Source organism: Pelobates fuscus, chromosome 13 (assembly GCF_036172605.1).
Source record: "Pelobates fuscus isolate aPelFus1 chromosome 13, aPelFus1.pri, whole genome shotgun sequence".
NCBI lineage: Eukaryota > Metazoa > Chordata > Amphibia > Anura > Pelobatidae > Pelobates > Pelobates fuscus.
Window position 1 is genome coordinate 84,251,351 of NC_086329.1, and position 23,260 is coordinate 84,274,610.

General features: G+C 41.9%; 1 protein-coding gene across 3 annotated transcripts in view; it reads right to left on the reverse strand.

Annotated features, from left to right (window-relative positions):
• ASH1L (ASH1 like histone lysine methyltransferase) overlaps positions 1-23,260 on the reverse strand; it is a 118,842-nt gene that overhangs the window by 11,593 nt on the left and 83,989 nt on the right. For all 3 annotated transcript variants that reach the window (XM_063439388.1, XM_063439390.1, XM_063439389.1), the window contains exons 10-16: positions 12,063-12,171; positions 11,633-11,839; positions 9,555-9,701; positions 2,803-2,911; positions 2,351-2,512; positions 1,514-1,608; positions 870-1,021 (exon numbers count right to left, since the gene is read on the reverse strand). In XM_063439388.1, coding sequence (XP_063295458.1) covers positions 870-1,021; positions 1,514-1,608; positions 2,351-2,512; positions 2,803-2,911; positions 9,555-9,701; positions 11,633-11,839; positions 12,063-12,171 — 981 coding nt within the window. The remainder of the gene's footprint in view (positions 1-869; positions 1,022-1,513; positions 1,609-2,350; positions 2,513-2,802; positions 2,912-9,554; positions 9,702-11,632; positions 11,840-12,062; positions 12,172-23,260) is intronic.

Here is a 23,260-nt window from a genome sequence, read left to right on the forward strand (position 1 = left end):
CATTGCCACTCAGTTTCCTATGCCCCAACTGAACTTCCACGTATGCCGGCTGGCATCTATATTCCAGGTTTGACTTTGTTATCTGGACTGCTCGCACGGGGGATCGCAGGGGAGTGTTATCCGCAGTCCATCGATTAAACGCTTTGTATATCCATGCTTAGACTGACGCAGTATCAAGCGAGTGTTATACTTTCTTGTTGTTTTCTTTACTTTAGTGCAATCTTCTTATGCATTCTCACATGTACCTTATCCTTGCTAAAGCTAATCTTAGGGCTGTCAGGTAGTTAACTCTTTTTGGTGAACACAGCTACACATATAACCTGGTAATATCTGCATTACCCTGCTAGATGTATATAAAAGATTCATGACTAAATGTACTAGCCTGTTCACATACCTAGCGATGTACAGCATGTCTGCTTTGTGAATACTAGCGAGGTCTTAGCTATTTTACATGATCCCTATAAGTTTTGCCTTATACCAACACCCATTTTACAGTCACCTTGGCGGCAGAGCTTGTCTAGTTTCGGATATTTACCTGATTAGTTCTTATCTTTATTGTTTAAAGCATATAGTTTATTTTATTTTACTAAGGGTACGTATACTTGTAAAGCAAATTATACTACAGCACATACTGAAGCATTTCTCTTTAACATAAAAATGTGCACTTGTTTCTCATGTCATGACACTGTATAGCTTTGTTTATTCGCATTGAGCTTGCAGAAGCAGTCGTGGCACTGCAAGCCTGTATGTTCATCTTTTGTTGCACATTAAAATAAAGAATTAAAAAAAAAAAAAAAAAGATGTAGTCCATAACGTCTGGAGTGCAGAAGGTTGCCTAGCCCTGCTCTAGGTTCATGAAGATTTCTCACCAGACTTGATGTTGCCATCATCCCTGCAGATGCCATTCCAGCGGGTGTACAGGGATCCTGGATGTAAGTCATTCTTAACTCCTTCTTCGTGTCTTTGCCGGATCTTCTCCCAGTTTCTCACCAGGAAAACCCGGTGTTTCAGCACAAAATTTCTGTAAAGGTCAAAATGAGAAGATATTATAGGGCCAGTGGTAATATAACACAAGGGGGAGGTAAAGCAGGGTGAGAGATAAATGCAGAAAGTCCGTGGTGAGAGCAAAATGGAAAGCAGGATAGACAGGTAAAAGAAGGGACAGCTTGATAAGAATAGAAATAAGGGTGTCTAAGGAAAATAAATAAGGGAGCACAAGATAATGTAAAGAAAGGCACGTGGTTCAAAGATAATACATAACTCAGGAAATGAAGAACAGGTAGGATTAAAATGAATATAGCAAATGAAGCAGGGATAGCGTTTATATACACAGGGAGTGTGCATCAAGCAGTGGTCAGTGCAGGTGATATAAAGTACAGGGCAACGTGCAAAATAAAGCTGTTAAAGAATGGTGAGAAAGGATAGTGCGACGGGATGGAGGATTAGAAAGATGGAAGTCAGAGGTGAGGTATGAGCTACAGTTAGTGGTGAGAAAGAGGAGCTGGTTTTGTACCTTTCTCTATTTGACATTGCTTTCATGTGGAGTTGTGGGCCCAGTCTAGTTGGGGTACCCACTGTGTCATTACGATCCTCAGGCAGGTGACCTCTCTGTCATACAAATACAATAATAATTGATTAGAACAAGATGTTTGAGTATAAAGCAAGACATTCTATTCATAAATAAGAGACCTGAGATGACGAGCAGAATACTGGCAAACTAAACTGGTTTATGGATTGTGGGAATGGAGTTTATGCAAAAGCGCTGTATACAAAGACACTGCAAATCAGTTCTCTTGTGTGTGTACAGTATCCCTAAAATGCAGATGGTTAATTGCCCAGCAGGGGTCAAAGAAATAGACTACTCTTCGTTCTTAACCTTGTATTCAATTCGCTAATCATCAAAATAGACACAAAGGGGTATGCCTGCAATGCACCGTGGCCTTAACTTTATGTTTCAGAAAATCTTTGTTCTCCATCACTCAGTGAGACATTTCCGTGTCCCGCCACCGCAGGAAATGCATGGTGAAACACAGTGGTGAATAAAGCAGTGTAGGAAAAAAATCTATAAAAAAAACCCTTACCTCTGCCGCACTTCTGTGTTCTGGGCAGCCCCATGAGGCTAAACGTATCAATGGAAAAATCCTACAGGAGTGTAATTGACATGTTTTGCCCAGCAAGCCAGCAAATCAAAGTAAATGAAACTATTAAAAATACATCAAACTTTGTTAAGCACAACCGTTATCCAATATTCAGTTATCTAGTTGTGCTCTTTAAAGGGAATGATAAAGGCTGTCCAGCTTAGTTACCATAATGCGTTTTGACTGAAGTTAGAGTGCTCCATTTTACTTACCCTCTTCTTCAGTCTGTGTTTCGATTTCCTCTTCTCCTTGGAGCGTCCTGGTCTTCTATGAGAAGAAAGTAGCTGGTTGGCCTTGTTTGTCAGTCCATTCATCCGCTGACTCTTCCCTCCAATGATCCCACGGCACTTCTCAAAGCCACACTTACAAAGTTGCTGTAAGTTTTGGGAAGCACAGAACATGTAAATAGCACCAGCTACTAGAAGGGTAATTTCTGTATTGCATGTGCTGTACAAACTGTTATGTATCATGTGTGGGGGCTTATATGCAGTCTATACACATATTTATGTAGTGAGGACATTCACATTAACATAAACACACATATACTAAAAATAAAAATTTAAAAAAATGAAGTATGGGAAACTAGTCTGTTGATTGATGTCAACAAAAGTATGCACATAGAAAAATATTCACTAGAGGTCACAACACATAATTACTCCCTCACCTGCTTCTCTGTATTGAATGAATGGAAGTTGTAATCATATGTCAGTTCAGTCCCAGCAGGCATGTCCTTCAATGCATATAGCCCAATGCGGTATACACCATTTACAGACCTGAGGAAAAAAATTAAAAAATAAATGCACAAATTAAGAGAGGAAAATCAGAGAGATTGCACCTCTCCCCAGCGATAGTCAGGATAATGAAAAGTCTAAGAGATTGTATGAGAAAACTAAAATAAGTACAGGGGAGGAACAAAGCAGCATTTAGCGTTGCTTACCCCAAATAAGGTCCCCCATTGTGCTGGTGATTCCATTCTACAACAATACTGAACCTATCTTGTCTGTATTGTGACCAATTATGAAAATAAAAGAAAAAAGGAAAAAGTGCAGCATTTAGGCACAAGCAAGCATAGTTGCCAACTGTCCCGTTTTTGCCGGGATAGTCCCAGCAAGCTGGAGTCTGTCCCGGGCAATTCACTCTCTCGGACAGTCCTGGCAACTTGCAGAGCCATGTGCTTTATTTTTTTTTTAATTCTTTATTTTTGTTGTGCAGGTGGGTACAGAGCATAGTCATACGCCACAACAGCGTTCACTGATATTTAGACAAAGATAGGTGAAACAGTGGCATAGAGAATTTGCACATTTTTGTTTTGAAAAACATAGTGAAAAACTAGGAGGTATATTCACGTGAGATTAGTTATAGCGTTTGCCTCAACATATCTAAGTGTCGCTTGTCTCAGAATATTAGTAATTGCAAGTTTCAGTAGCATGGATTGAGGTTACAAGATGTTGATTAAACATGTCTGGCTTAGAGTAGTATCATGTTGAATGGTACATCATTCCAACGGACCAGATAGTTGTGGGGGTCTATAGCTAGGCATGTAGTTAGTACAAATATATGAAAAACAAGCACCTGTATAGATGTGTTTATAATGCAATTATCTTAGCTAGGGTGAGTTTTCACATGACTGCTTTGGTGGACAAGGTAGCATATTTAAGAGGAAGCCTTGATTTAGCATAAGCATGCAACGAGACAATTATGCAGTATGTGTGGAATCAATAAGGCTCAGATAATCTAATGTGGGATCAATAACATAACATTGTTAACTTGCTATCATCTTCTTTGGCGTTGGGGGGGGGGTTGTAGAAAAAAATCGTCAGAGTCCAGTAAGGTGCTGTACCGTGGCATACCAGGGGTGCATTCCAGACATACCCAGATCAGCGGTATGTTCATCCGACGCCATGGATGTGCTTCAGGAGATAGACTGTGAGGTGTCTCAGTTTGGTGTCTCCGTTCATCCTCTGACTGTTCTGCACCCGGTGCCGGTCCTCATGATGGGCTCCCCCACCTGGTGTGTGTGTGCGGATCCGTGATGTGCGGTCGTTTGCTGCACTTGCCCGGTGGTGTCGTTGTGCTTCCTGTCGTCGGTAGTTGGCTGCCTCCGAGGTCCGTGTCAGGTGTCCGTCGCCTCGGCTCCCACACGTGTTTGCAGGTGAGTGAGGCCTCGTGGGTCGCCTGTCATGTGGCGCCTTTAATGGTTACGGATTCTCCGCCAACGAGGAGGTACCTTTATATGTGCTGCGGGCTTCCGACTTGTCGGGCCGGGCTTGAGGTTCCCGGTAGCCTGTAAGGTTGGTCGGCTCCGAGGTGGTCTAGGCCTTCTGGGGGTCGCCGCATCGCTTTCGCCCGTTTGGTGTTGGGCCTGCAACGCCTGCATCCAACCCGACAGCCTTCGCCAGAACGCTCTGTCTATGCGGTGTTGCGTGTGGTTTGGCGAGCTCGGGAGTGCCGGCTCCGGTCCGTGCAGTTCGCACCTCCGCATGGAGAAGTTGTCCGCCATCTTGGGCTCCTCTGCCGGGAGAGCCTCGTGGGTTGCTTGGTTGGCAGGTGAGTTTAACGGTTGGGTCCGGCGGGACTGGGATGACCCCCACCGGTCCAGAGGGGAGGGTTGCAGGGCAACAGACTTGCCCACGATCACAGCAGGCCTTGCGCTAAGAGATCGGCCGTCTCCCCCAGGTGCTTGGTCGCCATGTCTGCTAGGCCGCATGTTTGGACGGTGGATGGCTGCAGTGCTGAGACTTGAAAGGGACACCCGCGGGTGCCCACACGCTGTGCTTTCCATCCACTATCTGCTCCTCTCTGAGTTTTAGTCGTTTAGATTATGATATTCTGTAGTTTAGGCTCAGATGTGCAGGAGCTGTTAACAAACACGTCCAGCCATCTTCGCTGTCAGGTGCCTGTATGCAGCGGTCGGTGCCTGTATGCAGCGGTCGGTGCCTGTATGCAGCGGTCGGTGCCTGTATGCAGCGGTCGGTGCCTGTATGCAGCGGTCGGTGCCTGTATGCAGCGGTCGGTGCCTGTATGCAGCGGTCGGTGCCTGTATGCAGCAGTCGGTGCCTGTATGCAGCAGTCGGTGCCTGTATGCAGCAGTCGGTGCCTGTATGCAGCAGTCGGTGCCTGTATGCAGCAGTCGGTGCCTGTATGCAGCAGTCGGTGCCTGTATGCAGCAGTCGGTGCCTGTATGCAGCAGTCGGTGCCTGTATGCAGCAGTCGGTGCCTGTATGCAGCAGTCGGTGCCTGTATGCAGCAGTCGGTGCCTGTATGCAGCAGTCGGTGCCTGTATGCAGCAGTCGGTGCCTGTATGCAGCAGTCGGTGCCTGTATGCAGCAGTCGGTGCCTGTATGCAGCAGTCGGTGCCTGTATGCAGCAGTCGGTGCCTGTATGCAGCAGTCGGTGCCTGTATGCAGCAGTCGGTGCCTGTATGCAGCAGTCGGTGCCTGTATGCAGCAGTCGGTGCCTGTATGCAGCAGTCGGTGCCTGTATGCAGCAGTCGGTGCCTGTATGCAGCAGTCGGTGCCTGTATGCAGCAGTCGGTGCCTGTATGCAGCAGTCTGTGTTTTTTTATTTCATTTTGCAGTGCAGTTGAACATTACATACATGTCAGAGGTGCGCCAACGGCAGTCCTCAGGCTCATTAGCAGGTTGTACAACTGGTGTATTAGTTGAATCATGCCCCATTTTATAAAATAAAGCATAAATCACTTCAAGTGATACTAAGGAGCTTGTGTTTAGGATCTAGGAAAGGATTACCAATAGCAGATATAGCGAGATGCTGTGTATTTCAGGCTAAGGGCATAGGAGCAGGATTGCATTATGGTAGCTTAAGCTTTGTGTTTAGGCTATAAGTGTGGGTATCCATGGGTTTCCAGCACTTCAGTGTAATTGCATTTGTCAAAGACAGTGTGTGGTAGTGCCAGCTGTATGGTTTTGCTTGTGTTATGCCGCATTAGCTATGACATGCGGGTGTGCGCAACCAGTTGGTAGCCTCTGAGTTTACTATGGAGGTGATCGTGTGTGTGGCTGCATGTCAAGCTGGTAGATGTGATATAGGGGTGGGGGAAACAGTCCAGCATATCATACTTGTGGTGTAAGTCAGAGATCAGCCGATACCCCGGCTTGGTAGCAGGCTTAGGGGGTTGAGTGGCAGCAAGAGGCAGAGTTCAGGCCGGTCCTCCCCACAGCCTCGGGCCGTCATGAAGTCTTCCACCTGATGGCCATAAACTTGGGCATCAGCCGAGTTCTTCCCTTTCGGGGGGCTGCAGTGGACCCCGCTGGTGAGTCGCCGTCTGTGGCATCAGGTCCTCCTTGCCGGTGCTCCGGGGAGGTCTCCCCTTTGGTCTTTAGCCCGAGTGGGCTCTTCATGTGATGTGGTATGTGTGCCTGATAAGGAGTGCCTGGGGGGACCTGCTCTTTTCCCGCCCTTCTCTCCTCCACTTGCTTTCTATAGCCAGTACAGCTGGCTTATCGAGGGAATCAGCTGGCTCGTCCCAGAGGCTGTCTAGTGCTGTAATCAGGCGCTGCAGTGTGATCCCCCGTGCGGTCTGCCTTTTCTCGCCAATGAGCTGCCCGGTCTGTGTTCTGTCGCCTAGTAGGTGCTTGGGCCCGGCTGGAAGCAGTTGTGCTCACCTGTGGGGACCGGGATAACCCCCACCAGTCCAAAGTGGGAGTGGGGACAGCTAGTCGTTGGTTGGAGACCTGGGAGAGCGGACGTCTCGTCCCAGCTCAAGATCCGGTGGGCCTCGATCGGATGTCTGCGATGCCGTGCCGTGTCATATGTGGTATCTCCGTGTACACTGTCGGCTGGAGAGTATTTTGGTCTCTGATGTGGGTCTGTGTCTGCTTGTGGCTCTCAGTTAGTACCGATTTTCAGGCTCAGATGTGGGAGCTCAGATGAAGCACGTCTGATCCGATCAGTGGTCATGCTCCGCCCCAGCAGTCTATGTTTATGTATTGTATGTATGTATTGCATTTGTTGGAGGTACCAATAATTATAAGCTTCATTTTATCGATAATTTATCGATAATACAGATTGGTGTACATAATATCCTGGTACAGTCAGTGCTCCCTGCATAATACATGTCTATGTGTGTATAATATCCCGGAATAGTTAGTGCTCCCTGTATAGTGCTGCTCTCTGTAAAATACAGGTCTGTGTGTGTATAATATCCGGGAATAGTCAGTGCTCCCTATATAGTGCTGCCCTCTGTATAATACAGGTCTGTGTGTGTATAATATCCGGGAATAGTTAGTGCTCCCTGTATAGTGCTGCCCTCTGTATAATACTCGCAGACAGAAGCAGTGGAGTGGTGATTGAAGCCTCAATTTGAGACATTCAACATGTTGAATTAGTGGCATGAGAAGGGGCTAATGGAATATGTGCATATGTTTTCCTTTTGCTCCCATTTCTCTCTTTAATTCCATTCTGTACATTCTCCTTCTATATGTTTCATTTCCTATTTTCAGCTCCCCCCCCCACTCCCCCACACACTATATTCACCCCCCCCCCAATATAATTATTTTTGTGAACTAATGTATGTTCTATGGGGAAGACACAGCTCTGACTGAAGCACATCGGCACAAAGACTTTCGATATTTGTACTGACAGTGTCAACACTGATACCCAACTCACCTAAAAGTGATAAAATGTACCTGCCTGATATAGATGCTGTGCTGTGAATGTATCTATCACCTACTAAGGATGCATGGTACTGTTGGTGGAAACATGGTGTTATAAAGATCTACTCAATGAAGAGAGAATTGCAGGGAATTTAGATGGGAATTTAAAACTTTAGGTTGAAATAATGCTGCTGAATGGGAGAATTTTTCCAACTCTGCTACTTTGGCCTTAAATTTAAAAGTACCATCTCAATTACCTGTAATTCTTTCTTTATAGAGTAGATCCTATAATCTGCACTATAAGTAGGCAGAGATTAATTATGTGGGTTGGACATAGTGGGCGGAGCTTTGCAGCAGTGGGTGTGGTAAAATTTTAAGGTACCAATTTATAGCTGTGCTGCAAAGTGTCCCTGGAAATTTTTTTTTAAATGTTGGCAACTATGAAGTAAGTAATGGGATGATCAGGATTAGGTTCAGGTAAAGAATGGAGCAGGGCAGAATTAGGTGTAGGTATGTAATCTGATGAGGCAGGATTGGGCTCAGGTGAGGAAACGGATGAGGCAGGATTTAGCTCAGGTGAGGAAACGGATGAGGCAGGATTTAGCTCAGGTGAGGAATGTCATAAGGTAGGATTAGACTCAGTTGAGGAATGTGATATGGTAGGATTAGGCTCAGTTGAGGGATGTGATATGGTAGGATTAGGCCCAGTTGAGGAATGTGAGGAGGTAGGATTGGGCTCAGGTGAGGAATGTGATATGGTAGGATTAGGCTCAGTTGAGGAATGTGATGAGGTAGGATTGGGCTCAGGTGAGGAATGTGATGAGGTAGGATTAGGCTCAGTTGAGGAATGAGGAGGTAGGATTGGGCTCAGGTGAGGAATGTGATGAGGTAGGATTAGGCTCAGTTGAGGGATGTGATGAGGTAGGATTAGGCCCAGTTGAGGAATGTGAGGAGGTAGGATTGGGCTCAGGTGAGGAATGTGATATGGTAGGATTAGGCTCAGTTGAGGAATGTGATGAGGTAGGATTGGGCTCAGGTGAGGAATGTGATAAGGTAGGATTAGGCACAGTTGAGGAATGAGGAGGCAGGATTGGGCTCAGGTGAGGAATGTGATGAGGTAGGATTAGGCTCAGTTGAGGAATGTGATAAGGTAGGATTAGGCTCAGCTGAGGAATGTGATAAGGTAGGGATTAGACTCCGTTGAGGAATGTGATAAGGTAGGATTGGGCTCAGGTGAGGAATGTGATACGGTAGGATAAGGCTCAGTTGAGGGATGTGATAAGGTAGGATTAGGCTCAGTTGAGGAATGTGATAAGGCTCAGTTGAGGAATGTGATGAGGTAGGATTAGGCTCAGTAGAGGAATGTGATGAGGTAGGATCAGGCTCAGTTGAGGAATGTGATGAGGTATGAATAGGCTCAGTTGAGGAATGTGATGGATTATGCTCAGGTGGGGAATAGGAAGAAGCAGGATTGGCCTTAGGTGAGGAATGGGACGAAGAGATGAGAATGAAGTACATAGAGACAGAAATGTGAGACGAAAATTGCAAACAAAAGAATACAGACAGAAGAACTACATGAGAGACATGTTATGAAAATAGAGTGGATGAAAGCAAGTTAGAGAAAAGTTCACATAAGTGATTGTGTAGAAACAGAAGAGGTTCAAAGGACAAACAGTTGAGATGAAATGGAGTTGTATAAGAAAGGCTCAGACAAGGAGTGGTAAGGTCATGCAGTAAAAAAGGTGCAGCTAAGAGAGAGGACAAGGTAGTATGAATATGAGACGCAACATGAATTTCTTACCATTTCTGCATTTCGCAGTTGGGGTCACAGCTGTGGTTTATAAATCGAGCCTCGTTACCCATACGATAGCTGTCAATCACCATCCCACTGTCTAGACTCAGACAGTAGTGATCATTGTGGTTGTGATATTGTTCAATCATCCTGTTCCTGCAAATAAAAGGGGGACTGTTAGTCTGGAATTTAATTTAGCCGAAATACAAATTATAGTACCAGCTTAACTCCAGATGTGCGTTTGTAAATCTGCAAATAAAAATCAGAAAACTAGATATGAATCCATAACCACCTCCCTCTTTTGGTATTTTTCTGTAAGTTAGGCCAAGTTTGCTTTTATAAAAAAAAAATAGACATTCCAAATCTCTGACTTTTGGGCGTTCCGTTTTAGGTCAGATAAAAGAAAATAAAGTTGAAAACACATTAAATTTGAATAGAAGAGACCTGTTCTTGTTCTCCCCTGAGAAAAGTGTGGTACTACTTAGTACGGGTACTAATAGTTACACTGCCTTGTGCTATCTGTATGGGCGATGTAAGGGCACCATTGATCTTGATGCATGCCTTAGGGACAGTCAAACTCTTAACATTAAACTGTAGGGCGGCGCCAGGATACTCTAGGTAACATTACCACTACAGCATACTGTATTGATTATGTTGATCAGAGTAAAAATGCAGGTCCACAGGCATCACAACATGTGATGGCAAAAATATATATATTTAGAAAGGAAAAAATTAATAAAAATAAAAAATAGAATGTTTTGGTCTAGAGGCCTTAATCGTCATTTTTTTGTCCTTTCTGATCTCCAATTAATATATTCTTTTGCCTTCACCCTACGTTGTGACGCCTGTGGACCTCTATTTTTTGCTGTTCCTGGTGGGATCCGGACCCCCTAAACAGAGCTCCCACGTAAACCTACTTTTGTGCATCACTCCTTTGACTTTATGATAAGAGTGAGTCATTATTAAAATTCTTCCATAATAATAGGCAATTGTACGGCCTGTGTCTTCTAAATGGTAAGGGTAAAATAGTGATCAAGTTTAAACTCTACAGTTTGTGATTGCAAATTACAGAACTATATATTATAATTCTAAAAAGAAAATTAAACAAGTCTCAGAAAAGAATGAGCGCCCCACTGGAGAAGTTCCAGTTATATGAATGTGAAATGGCAGTGCTGTGAATTATTTCCACGCAGTAAGTTTAACGTTTGGTCCCTGTTCATACACAGTTTTTATTTTTATTGATTTTCATCGCTGCTCAATCTGAAAAGACATTTGTGGTCTTCCCAGATCGTCTAAGGTGATAGATCTGGGGTCAGAGTTTGTGAAGAATATGTTTGTCAGGTCTCATTAATGCTGTAATGCCACACTTGGGGCCTACAAAGATGTGAGGTCATTGCAGCATAAATTAGTGCATTATCTGACTAACCGAGCTTGCTCAGCATTTGCCAGAAGTCCGTCAGCTGCAATATAAATCATCATCTTGCCTTAACAATTTTGAGGAAGAGAGATTTCCTTTGCTATAAAGACAGGCATTTACACAGAGTTAGCCTCAGTAGTATTAGCAAAGCAGTTTGGAGGGTAGTATCTATAGCTCCGAGAAGGAGACATCCACTTCCAGAAATGGACGTCCTGGACTTATGGTACAAAAAGTTGCTCTAGTATAAGGTCTTAAAATTAGTGATTTGGAGGAGAAGACAAGTAAATACTGATAAAGAACTAATAAATGTTATAACCAATGAGTTGTCATGATATACGCAAGTGCTTTGTTAGACATGGGAGGATCACGTATAACAGGAGAACCTCTATGCTCGAGAAGTACTAAAACCCAAATGCACCATGAGAGAGGCATGTGGAAATAAAGTATATAACCAGAAGTGCATCCGTCCCTAATAAAATTAATGATTCAAACTGGTCTGAAAAAGACCAATCCAAAACAATACCTGGAATAGTCAAGAGCAGCCCAATATGCAACTGTGAGTATCACAGTACAAACTGTGGGACCACAAGGTTGTCAAGTGCAGGGGCTGCAGTGTCCTGTGGACATGTTCTAGCTCAATAGAGGGAATTGAAACCCCATTAGAGGATACCTGAATTCATGCTCACTGACGACCTCTCCAAGGTATTCAATGATAAACTGTGAGGATTTTAAGGGCTCTTTGGTGCGGATGCCCCATCCCTTTCCTTCTGCTCGGAACCGTTCCAAGCACTGCACCCACTCGTGCCTCTGGATCCTCTGGTTGGCGCAATGTTCCCCACATGGGCAGGTGTTAGGGGAGCACTCAGCAAAAATCATTCTAGGAGAGAAGCAGAAAGATGCGTAGGTCAATCGGTAATTTTGTATTTGAATATTTCTCTAACTGGTTGTAAAGGTCCATTAACATTCTATGAATCAAAGATCAGTCAAAAGGATTCTAAAGGGATCAGCAATAAAAATAGGAATTGTATTTACTTATTTGGGGCGGTCCGTGAAACTGATTTAAGAAACTGTACTGCATATAACATTCCCAGAACACTAACCTGTTCAGACAATCCTCCACGCAGCCTCGTTCCTCATCACCTTCTGGACTCTTGCAATTGCAAGTGGTGGCTTCATAACCAGAAAATGGTTTGACATCCACATAAACATCTTAAGAAGGAAATAAATCAATGTTACTTACAGAAAATGAGTAAGCTACAATTCTGAGAGCAGCATAACAAATGAGCAGAGAGAATAGGCAAATATAATATGGATCGTGCGTATATGCAAAGACTTATAATGGGATTGCGAGATCTATGGATAGAGAGAGAACAGAAAGTTATAAAGAGAGAGTTATAAATAAGGGGCATTAAATGGAGCAAACAGTACAGTTTAGTAAATATTAATCTGAGGCACTTTCCCTTAAGAAGTGTATATATATATATATATATATAAATCTTGATCTTGAAAAAGACCCTATAGGGGTCGAAACGTTGATCAAAGATTTTTTTCTCTGCACATGTAATTTGCACCAGTAAATAAACAAACCTTTGAATCAAGGCCTGTGAGTGCACCTCTCGTCTATTTTTTATATATATATATATATATATATATATAAATAAAAGATTTTATCTCATTAATTTATATGTAGCCTGTGCCGCTATCCTCTATTTCCCCCTAACCATAAAAACTCAGAAATTCCATACTTACAACAATGAGTTAGCGCACAAAATTGTTAATGATTCTCAAATTTGGAGAGCAAAATATAAATAGAACTTATTCAGATGAAATGTCATCCAGCATAAAGTTCATGCAAATCAAGACATTGTCCCAGTGTGTATACAGTATTCTTTTAATGGTTCCAAGTTCTTACAGTGTACACTGAAATAAAGTGGCCCCTTCTAAATCCTCCAGGACTCCAAGGGTTACAACACAGGTAGGAACCTTGCTACAATACACTTCCATTTGGTCTGTGCTTTGTCCTAATTGATATCTTTTCACCGAGTCTGTATCTGATCCAGATTGATGTGTAAAATATAAAGCACATAGATCCGTATATACCCCTTTTGTAATGGAATATTCTTTGGACATTCACATATTGGTGAATCTCCTCAGTATAGATACATGGAAGAAGTAAGGAATGACCCTTGATAACAGGTATATTTTAAATATCAGTAACTGAATGACATACTTTAAGAACATGTGGCAGCAGTGTAAATCGACATTTGAAGGGATACACCCAGCAGTAATTCAAGCCTATATTTGAAAGGATCCACCTATTGGTATGAGATGTTCTTTGAAACATAGGAGCGTGAAAGAAGGAGAAGTAACCCTTACTAGCGAACACATTATGAATATCAGCTGTCGAGTATAAATTAATAAGATACATCCCTTAGAAAAAAATATCATGATATGATATGCCTCAAAATCCTTAAAGTGCAACTTGTGCTATTAGATATGATAACGCTTGTTACCAGATAAGGTGTAGATAGCTTCTAAACAACAGCTATTTAAATCCAAGTATAGATTTGACTTCATTCCTAAAAAAAATCTTAACACACACACTGCACTGAATTCATTATACACACACTGCATTCATACACACACTGCATTCATTATATACACTGTAAATAAATATTCAATTAATATAATTTTTTTAGGATCTAATTTTATTTAGAAATTTACCAGTAGCTGCTGCATTTCCCACCCTAGTCTTATACTCAAGTCAATACGTTTTCCCAGTTTTTTGGGATAAAATTAGGGGCCTCTGCTTATATTCGGGTCGGCTTATACTCGAGTATATACGGTATATATATTTGACCACCAATCGAGAATTTTGCAGTGCAATAGGTGTTTTTTTTTTTTTTAATTCTTTATTTTATTTGTGCGCAGAGTTAACATGAAGCCTTGGTGCGCCACAACAGCGACATCAGGGACAGTTAGTAAACATTGATAATAAAGTCATGGCATTTGCTATTCAGGCACTTTTTTTTTTTTATATATCAATAGTTCAGTAGTTTAGGTTCACAATTGGGTTAAGTGAATTAGCGAGTTGCACATGTCAAAGGAGGGTGTTCAGAGGGGTGGCAAAGAGGGAAAACCTGACATGTGTAATCGTTATACCAGCGAAGCTGTACAATTAAGCATAATCTAAGCTGACTAACGAGATGGTCAGACATATCTCTAGTCTTGTTAGGCAAGGACTAAGTGGTTGTTATGCTAGCCGTATTGTATAAATCCAGCATATGCTAAATATGTGTAGCGTGTTTGCATCGCTTAATAATGAAAATTTTGCTTAATGAAGTTAAGTAACAGGCTTATAGGATTAAAATTATAGAGTTATGACAGGAGAACAGTATTACAAAACGCGCAAAATATGTCGCTGGTTGCCACAGTGAGACATTTGCTTTATATCGCTATCTGTCAGCCCACCACATATATTGAATGTTATCGCTTCAGTGTAGTTGATTAACTGATAATATAAACAGACATAGTAGATAACAGAGGCATATTACACATGGTGCTTGGTTGACATGTTGTCGTGGGAGACATATTAGGTGCAGATTGGTAGTGCACCTAAAGATAAGCTGCATTGATAAGATAAGAGGCATTGGTAGGTAGGTAGGTCTCTGCAATGTCCCAGGGGGCTCCCTCTCATATCAAGTCCTGGAAGCAGGGAGACAGGGAGGCAAAATTAAGAGTTGGGCTCTCTTTATGCGTTGTGTGTTTGAGAGGGGCACAGACATTTAAGAGGAAGTCCTAGCACCCCTGGCTCCTGGACTCTTATCAGCCGACTCCCGTCACAGGTATCCCGGTGTTGGGCAGCTCCGTGAAGTATGTCAGGGCTGGGAAGGGGCATCGCATGGTCGCTCTCCAGCCCCAGGTCTCGTTTTGGGGGCCATGTTGCTTTTTACGGGCCGGAGGGGTGAGTATTCGTTTCGCCACTGTACCAGGGTAGTAGGTCGCCGCAGTGGCTGCCGGTGTTACAGCATGTGCTGTGGATGTTCCGTGGGTCCCAGGCTTGGTTTTGAGTGGCTGTGTTTTGTGTGCAGCTCTCAGCCGTTGCGCTGGGGACTTCCAGCCTCGCGGCCATTTTGGGCCCTTCATCTGTGCTTGGACTACAGGCATCCGTCGCTTGTGTATTGGCGGTGTTGGAGGCGAGTGTTCGTTTGGCTGCTGTTGGGCATTAAGCTGCATCCTCCCCTCCAGTTTGTGCCAGAAGGTTGCAAAGGCTCTGTCCAGCCTGGCCCCGATGTCCGCCCACACTGCTGCAGTGTCAGGGTGCCTCGTGGCATCCGCCATGTTGGCTAGGTCGGAGGCCGTGCCCTCAACTGTAGACATTCTGTCTCTCCTGTGCTGTGGGTGAGGATGTTCCCCCAGGGTTGGACCGGGATTACCCCCGCCGGTCCAGAGGGGGGGGTAGCGGGGTGTCTGCTCTACCTTGTAAGCCCCTGTGCCTCTCAGAGCTGGGAGGTCGGCCGCCCCTCCCGCCCGGTGGTCAGCAGGCCGCATGGCTCCGAGCGTGCCTCTTGTTGGCTCCAGTCGAGCTTCTGCCGTCGGCAGTACCTCGCTGCTCGGTTCCGAGGTAGGTAAGGCTGTAGCAGGCTTTTGTCTGTTTTAATTCCGCTTAAATAAAATCGCTTTTCTGCCAGTGTAGTGAGGAGCTCATGCGAGACGCGTCTCTACAGCTTGGCGGTCAGGCCCCGCCCCCGCTATAGGTGTTTTTAACTTCTTTATACACTTCTTTATAATTTCGGCTATTCCATATGAGGAAGACTGATGAATATTCTGGATATTACACCAATCAACAAATCAATATTTGTTTGACGTAAAATAAGAGTACTAAAAATTCCTTTTAAAAGGTACCACAAATTAAAAATTGTAAATGTACTAAAATATATATATATCTCAGGGGATTCTGAAGTAAAACACATAGTGGATAAACACTGCTGCTACATGTTCTCAACGTATGCCATTCAGTTACTGATATTTATAATATGCCTGTTATCAAGGGTCATTCCTTACTACTTCTAAGTATCTATACTCAGGAGAGTCACTCATATGTGAATGCCCAGAAAATATTCCATTACAAAAGGGGTATATACCTTTAAAACTGAACTGCTGCTAGATGTATGCCTCTAATGTCGATTTGTTTTGTTACAGGTTTTAAAAAGCACTCTTAATTTCCTTTCTGCTGTATTCACTGGGAAATTCACTGGGATATTATCTGGGAAGAGAATAGTAAGCAGGGATATTATCTGGGAAGAGAATAGTAAGCAGGGATATTATCTGGGAAGAGAATAGTAAGCAGGGATATTATCTGGGAAGAGAATAGTAAGCAGGGATATTATCTGGGAAGAGAATAGTAAGCAGGGATATTATCTGGGAAGAGAATAATAAGAAGGGATATTATCTTGGAAGAGAATAGTAAGCAGGGATATTATCTGGGAAGAGAATAGTAAGCAGGGATATTATCTTGGAAGAGAATAGTAAGCAGGGATATTATCTGGGAAGAGAATAGTAAGCAGGGATATTATCTGGGAAGAGAATAGTAAGCAGGGATATTATCTGGGAAGAGAATAGTAAGCAGGGATATTATCTGGGAAGAGAATAGTAAGCAGGGATATTATCTGGGAAGAGAATAGTAAGCAGGGATATTATCTGGGAAGAGAATAATAAGCAGGGATATTATCTGGGAAGAGAATAATAAGCAGGGATATTATCTGGGAAGAGAATAGTAAGCAGGGATGTTATCTGGGAAGAGAATAATAAGCAGGGATATTATCTGGGAAGAGAATAGTAAGCAGGGATATTATCTGGGAAGAGAATAGTAAGCAGGGATATTATCTGGGAAGAGAATAGTAAGCAGGGATATTATCTGGGAAGAGAATAGTAAGCAGGGATATTATCTGGGAAGAGAATAATAAGCAGGGATATTATCTGGGAAGAGAATAGTAAGCAGGGATATTATCTGGGAAGAGAATAGTAAGCAGGGATATTATCTGGGAAGAGAATAGTAAGCAGGGATATTATCTGGGAAGAGAATAGTAAGCAGGGATATTATCTGGGAAGAGAATAGTAAGCAGGGATATTATCTGGGAAGAGAATAATAAGCAGGGATATTATCTGGGAAGAGAATAGTAAGCAGGGATATTATCTGGGAAGAGAATAGTAAGCAGGGATATTATCTGGGAAGAGAATAGTAAGCAGGGATATTATCTGGGAAGAGAATAGTAAGCAGGGATATTATCTGGGAAGAGAATAATAAGCAGGGATATTATCTGGGAAGAGAATAGTAAGCAGGGATGTTATCTGGGAAGAGAATAGTAAGCAGGGATGTTATCTGGGAAGAGAATAGTAAGCAGGGATATTATCTGGGAAGAGAATAGTAAGCAGGGATATTATCTGGGAAGAGAATAGTAAGCAGGGATATTATCTGGGAAGAGAATAGTAAGCAGGGACATTATCTGGGAAGAGAATAGTAAGCAGGGATATTATCTGGGAAGAGAATAATAAGCAGGGATATTATCTGGGAAGAGAATAGTAAGCAGGGATATTATCTGGGAAGAAAATAGTAAGCAGGGATATTATCTGGGAAGAGAATAGTAAGCAGGGATATTATCTGGGAAGAGAATAATAAGCAGGGATATTATCTGGGAAGAGAATAATAAGCAGGGATATTATCTGGGAAGAGAATAATAAGCAGGGATATTATCTGGGAAGAGAATAATAAGCAGGGATATTATCTGGGAAGAGAATAGTAAGCAGGGACATTATCTGGGAAGAGAATAATAAGCAGGGACATTATCTGGGAAGAGAATAGTAAGCAGGGATATTATCTGGGAAGAGAATAGTAAGCAGGGATATTATCTGGGAAGAGAATAGTAAGCAGGGATATTATCTGGGAAGAGAATAATAAGCAGGGATATTATCTGGGAAGAGAATAATAAGCAGGGATATTATCTGGGAAGAGAATAATAAGCAGGGATATTATCTGGGAAGAGAATATAAAGCAGGGATATTATCTGGGAAGAGAATATAAAGCAGGGATATTATCTGGGAAGAGAATATAAAGCAGGGATATTATCTGGGAAGAGAATAGTAAGCAGGGATATTATCTGGGAAGAGAATAGTAAGCAGGGATATTATCTGGGAAGAGAATAGTAAGCAGGGATATTATCTGGGAAGAGAATAATAAGCAGGGATATTATCTGGGAAGAGAATAGTAAGCAGGGATATTATCTGGGAAGAGAATAGTAAGCAGGGATATTATCTGGGAAGAGAATAGTAAGCAGGGATATTATCTGGGAAGAGAATAGTAAGCAGGGATATTATCTGGGAAGAGAATAATAAGCAGGGATATTATCTGGGAAGAGAATAGTAAGCAGGGATGTTATCTGGGAAGAGAATAGTAAGCAGGGATATTATCTGGGAAGAGAATAGTAAGCAGGGACATTATCTGGGAAGAGAATGAATAGTAAGCAGGGATATTATCTGGGAAGAGAATAATAAGCAGGGATATTATCTGGGAAGAGAATAGTAAGCAGGGATATTATCTGGGAAGAAAATAGTAAGCAGGGATATTATCTGGGAAGAGAATAGTAAGCAGGGATATTATCTGGGAAGAGAATAGTAAGCAGGGATATTATCTGGGAAGAGAATAGTAAGCAGGGATATTATCTGGGAAGAGAATAGTAAGCAGGGATATTATCTGGGAAGAGAATAATAAGCAGGGATATTATCTGGGAAGAGAATAGTAAGCAGGGATATTATCTGGGAAGAGAATAGTAAGCAGGGATATTATCTGGGAAGAGAATAGTAAGCAGGGATATTATCTGGGAAGAGAATAGTAAGCAGGGATATTATCTGGGAAGAGAATAGTAAGCAGGGATATTATCTGGGAAGAGAATAGTAAGCAGGGATATTATCTGGGAAGAGAATAGTAAGCAGGGATATTATCTGGGAAGAGAATAGTAAGCAGGGATATTATCTGGGAAGAGAATAATAAGCAGGGATATTATCTGGGAAGAGAATAGTAAGCAGGGATATTATCTGGGAAGAGAATAGTAAGCAGGGATATTATCTGGGAAGAGAATAGTAAGCAGGGATATTATCTGGGAAGAGAATAGTAAGCAGGGATATTATCTGGGAAGAGAATAATAAGCAGGGATATTATCTGGGAAGAGAATAGTAAGCAGGGATGTTATCTGGGAAGAGAATAGTAAGCAGGGATGTTATCTGGGAAGAGAATAGTAAGCAGGGATATTATCTGGGAAGAGAATAGTAAGCAGGGATATTATCTGGGAAGAGAATAGTAAGCAGGGATATTATCTGGGAAGAGAATAGTAAGCAGGGACATTATCTGGGAAGAGAATAGTAAGCAGGGATATTATCTGGGAAGAGAATAATAAGCAGGGATATTATCTGGGAAGAGAATAGTAAGCAGGGATATTATCTGGGAAGAAAATAGTAAGCAGGGATATTATCTGGGAAGAGAATAGTAAGCAGGGATATTATCTGGGAAGAGAATAATAAGCAGGGATATTATCTGGGAAGAGAATAATAAGCAGGGATATTATCTGGGAAGAGAATAATAAGCAGGGATATTATCTGGGAAGAGAATAATAAGCAGGGATATTATCTGGGAAGAGAATAGTAAGCAGGGACATTATCTGGGAAGAGAATAATAAGCAGGGACATTATCTGGGAAGAGAATAGTAAGCAGGGATATTATCTGGGAAGAGAATAGTAAGCAGGGATATTATCTGGGAAGAGAATAGTAAGCAGGGATATTATCTGGGAAGAGAATAATAAGCAGGGATATTATCTGGGAAGAGAATAATAAGCAGGGATATTATCTGGGAAGAGAATAATAAGCAGGGATATTATCTGGGAAGAGAATATAAAGCAGGGATATTATCTGGGAAGAGAATATAAAGCAGGGATATTATCTGGGAAGAGAATATAAAGCAGGGATATTATCTGGGAAGAGAATAGTAAGCAGGGATATTATCTGGGAAGAGAATAGTAAGCAGGGATATTATCTGGGAAGAGAATAGTAAGCAGGGATATTATCTAGGAAGAGAATAATAAGCAGGGATATTATCTGGGAAGAGAATAGTAAGCAGGGATATTATCTGGGAAGAGAATAGTAAGCAGGGATATTATCTGGGAAGAGAATAGTAAGCAGGGATATTATCTGGGAAGAGAATAGTAAGCAGGGATATTATCTGGGAAGAGAATAATAAGCAGGGATATTATCTGGGAAGAGAATAGTAAGCAGGGATGTTATCTGGGAAGAGAATAGTAAGCAGGGATGTTATCTGGGAAGAGAATAGTAAGCAGGGATATTATCTGGGAAGAGAATAGTAAGCAGGGATATTATCTGGGAAGAGAATAGTAAGCAGGGACATTATCTGGGAAGAGAATAGTAAGCAGGGATATTATCTGGGAAGAAAATAGTAAGCAGGGATATTATCTGGGAAGAGAATAGTAAGCAGGGATATTATCTGGGAAGAGAATAATAAGCAGGGATATTATCTGGGAAGAGAATAATAAGCAGGGATATTATCTGGGAAGAGAATATAAAGCAGGGATATTATCTGGGAAGAGAATAGTAACCAGGGATATTATCTGGGAAGAGAATATAAAGCAGGGATATTATCTGGGAAGAGAATAGTAAGCAGGGATATTATCTGGGAAGAGAATAGTAAGCAGGGATATTATCTGGGAAGAGAATAGTAAGCAGGGATATTATCTGGGAAGAGAATAGTAAGCAGGGATATTATCTGGGAAGAGAATAGTAAGCAGGGATATTATCTGGGAAGAGAATAGTAAGCAGGGATATTATCTGGGAAGAGAATAGTAAGCAGGGATATTATCTGGGAAGAGAATAGTAAGCAGGGATATTATCTGGGAAGAGAATAGTAAGCAGGGATATTATCTGGGAAGAGAATAATAAGCAGGGATATTATCTGGGAAGAGAATAATAAGCAGGGATATTATCTGGGAAGAGAATAGTAAGCAGGGATGTTATCTGGGAAGAGAATAGTAAGCAGGGATGTTATCTGGGAAGAGAATAGTAAGCAGGGATATTATCTGGGAAGAGAATAGTAAGCAGGGATATTATCTGGGAAGAGAATAGTAAGCAGGGATATTATCTGGGAAGAGAATAGTAAGCAGGGATATTATCTGGGAAGAGAATAATAAGCAGGGATATTATCTGGGAAGAGAATAGTAAGCAGGGATATTATCTGGGAAGAGAATAGTAAGCAGGGATATTATCTGGGAAGAGAATAGTAAGCAGGGATATTATCTGGGAAGAGAATAGTAAGCAGGGATATTATCTGGGAAGAGAATAGTAAGCAGGGATATTATCTGGGAAGAGAATAGTAAGCAGGGATATTATCTGGGAAGAGAATAGTAAGCAGGGATATTATCTGGGAAGAGAATAGTAAGCAGGGATATTATCTGGGAAGAGAATAGTAAGCAGGGATATTATCTGGGAAGAGAATAGTAAGCAGGGATATTATCTGGGAAGAGAATAGTAAGCAGGGATATTATCTGGGAAGAGAATAGTAAGCAGGGATATTATCTGGGAAGAGAATAGTAAGCAGGGATATTATCTGGGAAGAGAATAGTAAGCAGGGATATTATCTGGGAAGAGAATAATAAGCAGGGATATTATCTGGGAAGAGAATAGTAAGCAGGGATATTATCTGGGAAGAGAATAGTAAGCAGGGATATTATCTGGGAAGAGAATAGTAAGCAGGGATATTATCTGGGAAGAGAATAGTAAGCAGGGATATTATCTGGGAAGAGAATAATAAGCAGGGATATTATCTGGGAAGAGAATAGTAAGCAGGGATGTTATCTGGGAAGAGAATAGTAAGCAGGGATGTTATCTGGGAAGAGAATAGTAAGCAGGGATATTATCTGGGAAGAGAATAGTAAGCAGGGATATTATCTGGGAAGAGAATAGTAAGCAGGGATATTATCTGGGAAGAGAATAGTAAGCAGGGACATTATCTGGGAAGAGAATAGTAAGCAGGGATATTATCTGGGAAGAGAATAATAAGCAGGGATATTATCTGGGAAGAGAATAGTAAGCAGGGATATTATCTGGGAAGAAAATAGTAAGCAGGGATATTATCTGGGAAGAGAATAGTAAGCAGGGATATTATCTGGGAAGAGAATAATAAGCAGGGATATTATCTGGGAAGAGAATAATAAGCAGGGATATTATCTGGGAAGAGAATAATAAGCAGGGATATTATCTGGGAAGAGAATAATAAGCAGGGATATTATCTGGGAAGAGAATAGTAAGCAGGGACATTATCTGGGAAGAGAATAATAAGCAGGGACATTATCTGGGAAGAGAATAGTAAGCAGGGATATTATCTGGGAAGAGAATAGTAAGCAGGGATATTATCTGGGAAGAGAATAGTAAGCAGGGATATTATCTGGGAAGAGAATAATAAGCAGGGATATTATCTGGGAAGAGAATAATAAGCAGGGATATTATCTGGGAAGAGAATAATAAGCAGGGATATTATCTGGGAAGAGAATATAAAGCAGGGATATTATCTGGGAAGAGAATATAAAGCAGGGATATTATCTGGGAAGAGAATATAAAGCAGGGATATTATCTGGGAAGAGAATAGTAAGCAGGGATATTATCTGGGAAGAGAATAGTAAGCAGGGATATTATCTGGGAAGAGAATAGTAAGCAGGGATATTATCTAGGAAGAGAATAATAAGCAGGGATATTATCTGGGAAGAGAATAGTAAGCAGGGATATTATCTGGGAAGAGAATAGTAAGCAGGGATATTATCTGGGAAGAGAATAGTAAGCAGGGATATTATCTGGGAAGAGAATAGTAAGCAGGGATATTATCTGGGAAGAGAATAATAAGCAGGGATATTATCTGGGAAGAGAATAGTAAGCAGGGATGTTATCTGGGAAGAGAATAGTAAGCAGGGATGTTATCTGGGAAGAGAATAGTAAGCAGGGATATTATCTGGGAAGAGAATAGTAAGCAGGGATATTATCTGGGAAGAGAATAGTAAGCAGGGACATTATCTGGGAAGAGAATAGTAAGCAGGGATATTATCTGGGAAGAAAATAGTAAGCAGGGATATTATCTGGGAAGAGAATAGTAAGCAGGGATATTATCTGGGAAGAGAATAATAAGCAGGGATATTATCTGGGAAGAGAATAATAAGCAGGGATATTATCTGGGAAGAGAATATAAAGCAG